Source organism: Lolium rigidum, chromosome 4 (genome assembly GCF_022539505.1).
Source record: "Lolium rigidum isolate FL_2022 chromosome 4, APGP_CSIRO_Lrig_0.1, whole genome shotgun sequence".
NCBI classification, from domain to species: Eukaryota; Viridiplantae; Streptophyta; class Magnoliopsida; order Poales; family Poaceae; genus Lolium; species Lolium rigidum.
The window spans coordinates 62,682,457-62,688,594 of NC_061511.1; the positions used below are offsets into that span (position 1 = coordinate 62,682,457).

A 6,138-nucleotide genomic window follows, 5' to 3' on the forward strand; every position below is an offset into this window, starting at 1 on the left:
GTGTGTGTGTTATGGACAACTGTGATAAAGGGAGGCTAAAGGGAACAAGAGGATATAATATGAGAGAGTTATAAGCACCAGACTTAACCATGTTATTTTTTCCACCATCTTATATTTAAGATATAAGGCCATGGTGTTATAGCCCTCGTCCAACGATCCGAAGATCACGTCAATCGGAGTCCCTATGAACAAATGGCGAACAAAATATGGAAAGTACATAGAGAATAGCAACCATTGCCCCACCCATACCGTATGGTCGTACTGGGCTCCGTTGGTTTCGTTTTGTCAAACAAAACAACATTTGTGAAGACCCGATGGGCATATTCGGCCCCGAGCTCCGGCGGTTCACGAAACGGATCTCCAAAATGCCTATTTAAAGAGGGGAACCCTAGCCGCCTTCAAGAACACGCCACACACGCCTCACACGCCTCTGGGGCAGAGCCCTACTGCTCCGCCACCTCCATATCCGCCTCCCACCTCCAAGATCAAGATCTCCTCCAACACCTCCACAAGATCAAAGCAAGAGAAGGAGAGGGAGACGTCCCTATCTTCACTGCGAGAATCGTTGATCATCATCATCTCCAACAGCATCTCCACCTCTCTCTCTCTCTCTCTCCCTTTTTTATATTTTGTATTTGTAAGATTGAACATGATGATCTCCATGAATTAATATTTGTATTTATATTTATCTATGTTTGATTAATTGATTCGGTTCTAGGTTAGGTATGATCTAGTATGCAATATTAGACTTTGTGTTTCATCTATTATGTATTACTCTCTCTCTCTTCACATGACAAAGAGGAGGTAGATGAGTTCATGTGATCTTTTAGCCGGAGTGTATTATTGAGTTGTGTAGTGACAACATGAGTTTGAAAGTACTAACGCCTTATGACAACCGATAACCTTTAAGAGGAGAACGTTTATTTAGTGTAATTCCAATAGATGGCTACATAATTGCTCCTCTAGTAGTAGTGAGACCAAAAGTCTAGACATTGTCTTTTATTCTATTCAATTCTACAAGTACAACCCATCTCATTTACTTCTTTCTTGTTTAGGTCTTTATTCTTAGTTACTTCAAACCTCTCTCAAATCATTGCCATTCTAGTAACCTATAGAGTAGACTTTTCCAAACACCATTCTAGGAGCGCACGTGGCTGCACTGACAACGTGGGTGCGGTGTTGTGTGATTGGCATTTGCAAAGCATTCATGGAATGAACTTTCTAATAAATAGTTGTTGCTACAAGTACTGCAATAACTCTGTTGTTGATCGCATGAACCCATACATCAACTTGGCGTCGTTGTCGGGGAGCATAGCGTTAGTTTATTACCTACCCACTCACACATAATTTATTTCCTTTTGTTTCCATTATATTATTGTTTTTATTTATAGTGAAAATAATAAAAAAGTTATAAAACAAAATTCTATAAAAACTGTTTCTACTAATCATGTCTTCCAAGATGTTGCTAGAACATATGCAACTTGCATTGGAGGAGAAGGGATTCGAGGAATTCCTACACATGGCTGCCGAAGAAGAAGACGGTGTTTACAACGAAGAAGAACACACAACTAGTAATGAGGCGCATGTATGCAAAATGTATTATCAAGTAATATGTTGTTCTCACACATTATGTGCTTCTTATGAAATAATATGTCCTAAATGTATGTGTGTCGGGCATTTTTCTTTCAGTGTTCTCATACTTATGATGAATCATTGGCGTCTTTCTAAATTAATGATGCTAATAGGAAATTATAAAATATGTTCTTTATGAAGGTGCAGATGAGCTAACCGAAAAATTATGATGCTTATAATGAGTAGTGATGATGAATTTTTACAAATGGCATATGAAACCTTGCAATATATTGTTGAATATTGCCAGGAATATCTTAGTGGTAATGCACTTGTCATAGAGAGTAATGAATACTGCAAATTTGTAGTTCCCAAAAATAACCATTTGTAGGATTCACAAGACAAAGAGGAGGAATGCCAAGAAGGTGAGGTTGACAACGAGTTGCACACTACAAATGCTATGATTGTTTATGATGCCTCTATCTTTGGTGATGATTCTTGTAATGCTAAAACTAATTATAATTTATATGCGGAGGCCTCGTGCCTAGATACTCATGAGGAGAGCATTACTAATGATGAACTAGAGATAGAACCTTGCTATGAATCTTTCGATGCTAATATGTAGGAATTTCATGTTGCAAAGGAAGAAAACTATGAAATTTTTCCTTCCAATGGTAACCAAGGTAAAAGTTTGAAGATTATATTTCAACCTCTAATCTTTTCATTGCACCTACAACAGGGGAGGTCGTCGCTGGGGAAGAGGAGGTAAGGGCTATGATTCGATGCTCCTCGTTTCAATTCCTTTGATGGGGCGGTTGAAGATGGAGAGGCGCGCGGATGTAACAGAGGGGAGGGGAGGATGGCCGGCGATGTGCCTCGCCCGAGTACGGTGAAGATGGAACTATCGAATGCAGTGGTGCGGTAGCGGTGACGTGAGGTGGTGGAGAGAGACATAGTCAACATAACATATTTGGAATAATTAAGATTCTTTGGGGGTATTTTTAGATTATTTATTTGAACTGACAAGTGGGGCCCGATCCAGATCGGAAAATTGATCTTGATAGATGGGCCGAGGCTGTCAGAATTCTGTCAAGTCATGTTTAGGAAAGGTTTAATATTTAATGAGAAACGAAAAAAAGTGGTAGATTTTTGCTCTGAAACATAAAATGATACCAAAATAAATATTTAGCCCAAAAAAATGGTGGTTTTATGCTACAACTCTCGAGTGTGGCACTTTGTAGCTCGAGCTACATGTAGCCTGTTTTTCCAAAAAAAAATGGTATTTCATAGTTTCAAAGAATTATGAACAAAGATAGATAATGTTGTACTCTACCACTGTGAAAAAAAAAAACAATACGAAAGACTGCGCATTTTGGGTTGTGCAAAATTCATAAATTTGTGGATCTGAACAGTATAGATTTTGAAACCTTTAAAATTGGTCAGAATTTCTCATTTTTCTGTAGCCTCGAATATAATGTATTTGATCCTGATATTTTGCACAGTAGTAAAGTACATCATTGCTTAAGAATTTTTTTTCAGAATTTTTTGAAATTTTAAATATTGAATTCGAATTTTGTAAAAAAAGAGAGCCATGTAGCTCGGGCTACATTTGGACTTTCAGTACAACTCTGTGTACATGAGATTTTAAGAAAGAATTGCTGGTAGTTTCTTTTTAGTTTCAGAAACGCGAAGGAGCTACGGTAAGCCTTTGTATCCAGATCACTGGAGTGATGGGCAGACAGTGTGGAACAAACAAGTCGCGGTCTCGCAGCACGAGCTTGGTGGCTTCGTTCCCGTGTCGATCGTCGATCTCGACAACTCCGTATACAAATTGGAGCGCTTGGGGTTGGCGGGCGCCCCCACTGCCCATCCTCCGTTGGCATCAACGGAGACACCTCGGTCGGTGGCGCGTCGCTCTTCCTTAACTGCAACCTCCTCGCTCACTCGCTCGCTCGCCCGCCCGCCTCCCTTTCTCTCTCACGCATCTTCGTCTCTGCTTTCAATTTCATGGTGCGCCACTCCTCCTCCACCCCTTCCCTGCTCCTTCGCTCGTGACGTCGGCCAAGATCCACCTGTCGCCGCAGGAGCTCCTCCGTTCATATATACGAGCGAGCTACACCAGCCGCGGGATGTGAGTTCTCGCCGGCCGTGCTCTCCTCTCTTCTTGGTTCTTGATTCGCCATTGCTGGCTTCACTAAGCTCCGTCCGTGCGCTAGGTGAATACTGACGATGACGCATTCGTGATGCTGCTGCTGCGTAGGAGTCAGCAGCCGGGGAACGACCTGCCGGAGCTTCTCTGGCAGAACGGCCCGGCGCTCCAGCGGACGGCGGCGGCACCGTTCCCGCCATTCGCCAGCAGCGCCGCCGGCACCAGCACCAGCGGCAGGGCACCGGAGCTCACCACGCACCACCCGGCATCCGCGACGGCCATGCGCGACCTCCTCGGGGCGCCGGACGACGACGCCGTGCCGTGGCTGCATTACCCCGTCATGGGCGGCGTGGACGACGACGACAGCGACACGGCCCCGCTGCCCCCGGAGTACTGCTCCACCTTGCTCTCCGGCTACCCCGACCTCCCCGCTGCGGTGGCGGGCAGAGACGCCGGAGGGGCGCCGTCGACGTCCCACTGCGCGGTCGCCGTTCCGCCTCCGATGCCGGAGCCGGCGGTTCCCAGGCATCAGCAGCAGCAGGCTCGGCCGAGCGGCGAGGGCATCATGAACTTCACCTTCTTCTCGAGGCCCCTGCAGCGCGCACCGCCGCCAGCCAACGAGAGGGCGTCCGCCGCGGCCGCGCCGAGCAACCCCGTGGAGTCGACGGTGCTGCAGGCGTCGGCGAGCCGGCTGAGGAGCACCCCGCTCTTCTCCGAGCAGAGGATGGCGTGGTTGCAGCCGCCCAAGGACTCGCGCGCCACGGTGGCCCCTGTACCACCACCGCCTCCTCCGCCGACGCCGCCGGTCCCTATCCGGCAGGGAGAAGCGTCTGCGGCGTTGGCTCACAGAGTACAACCGGAAGCGAGGGCGGCTCTTGAGAGGGCGCCGCCTCAGCCGCCCGCGACGGCGACGACCTCATCGGTCTGCTCCGACAATGTTGACCGGAGCCAGCTGAAGAGGAGCAGCAGCAGCCACCAGGCTCCGGAGTGGTCCGTCAGTCAGGAGGACGAGGTAATTAAGCTATGGCATGACATGCATGGTCATCACCATCACGCAGCCATTGATCCAATCTTGTGTTTCTTTCTTGTGTGGTTCACAATTTAACACCAATGCAAACGTGTTGTGCTGTCCGCAGGATCTTGACGATGAGGCCGGCGGGCTGAGAAGGTCGGCGTCGAGGAGCACCAAGCGCGGCCGCACCGCCGAAGTGCACAACATGTCGGAGCGGGTACTTGCGTCTCTTCTTGCGTCCAATGCGTTTACGTATCTGCGTTTGTGGTTGCTAAATCGGTATGAGATTGCTATGTCAGAGGAGACGGGATCGGATCAACGAGAAGATGCGCGCCCTGCAAGAACTCATCCCCAATTGCAACAAGGTAGATACCCATTGATCATCTCTGAGGAAAGAGACCAATTTTATCTGAACTGGATAACATAAATTATTTTCGGTGCTGTAGATTGACAAGGCGTCGATGCTGGAGGAAGCCATCGAGTACCTGAAGACCCTACAACTCCAGGTGCAGATGATGTCGACGATGGGGACGGCCGGGCTGTGCATGCCACCGATGCTGGCAATGCAGCACATGCAGATGCAGATGCCGCCCATGGCGCACTTCCACCACCACCACCTCGGCCCCATGGGGTACGGCATGGGCGCCTTCGACCCGCGCCTCGCCGCCGCCGCCGCTGGTGCGGCCCAATTCCCATACCCGATGATCCCCGGCATGCCCATGTTCGGCCACGGCCCCGCGATGCCTTCCCCCGCGCCGCCCTTCCCCCAGCAGGCGGCTGCTGCGGGCGCTCAGATGGCCGCCGGCGATGACGAGGCCGCCGCCCAGGCCGAGCAGCAGACGTCGGGCGACCATCCGCAGGTCCCAGGAGCAATGTAGCTAGCTTGACAATGTAGCAGCTCTAGCATGCACGTCGATGGCGGAGCTGCAGCCTGACTCTGTACTTCCAGCGATTTTGCCCAGTCGATCTGCTGTAGCTGTAACTTTGTGAAACTGTAGAATGGTTCACTGTTACTGCTTCTTCAGCATGTCAGAAGATAGGCCGGGATACAGTGGCTGCTGCTGTTGCTGGAGAGGATCAATGGATCACGATTGCTTTTGATAGCGGCCGCGGTATTCTATCCTGACATACATGACCTACCCATTGTCTGCTGCAGCAGCAGAATTCATTGCTGGATTGCTGGTGCTGCAGACAGGCGTCCATCCGAAGTCTGCTAGCGTTGTTCATGCACATGCATCAATGCATCATGGAGCATTTTGTGGCTGCAGCTTTGACGTGGCACGAGCTCTAATTCATGTCTCATCAGCTAGCTTGTGGGTGGTAGCGTGCGTCAGGACTGTACCAGAGATGCTTCCATCACATCGTCCGCAAAGATGTTCTCCACGCAGGGGAGCAAAGCAGACCCCAA

The 6,138-nt window shown here is 49.0% G+C and overlaps 1 protein-coding gene across 1 annotated transcript; it reads left to right on the top strand.

Moving 5' to 3' along the window:
- The first annotated feature begins 3,467 nt into the window (after positions 1-3,467).
- LOC124647683 (transcription factor APG-like) lies at positions 3,468-5,754 on the top strand. Its single transcript, XM_047187586.1, has 5 exons — positions 3,468-3,700; positions 3,786-4,730; positions 4,855-4,947; positions 5,030-5,095; positions 5,177-5,754. Exons 2-5 carry the CDS (start codon positions 3,813-3,815, stop codon positions 5,606-5,608), a joined length of 1,509 nt encoding a protein of 502 aa, XP_047043542.1. The 5' UTR covers positions 3,468-3,700; positions 3,786-3,812; the 3' UTR covers positions 5,609-5,754.
- Positions 5,755-6,138: the final 384 nt, after the last annotated feature.

What these genes read in the sequence shown, in the direction of transcription:
- LOC124647683 (XM_047187586.1), top strand. Translation starts at nt 3,813, where the DNA reads ATGCTGCTGCTGCGTAGGAGTCAGCAGCCGGGGAACGACCTGCCGGAG. An exon ending in TGCACAACATGTCGGAGCGG is followed by an intron (nt 4,948 to 5,029) that starts GTACTTGCGTCT and finishes TTGCTATGTCAG; the next exon opens with AGGAGACGGGATCGGATCAA. An exon ending in TCATCCCCAATTGCAACAAG is followed by an intron (nt 5,096 to 5,176) that starts GTAGATACCCAT and finishes TCGGTGCTGTAG; the next exon opens with ATTGACAAGGCGTCGATGCT.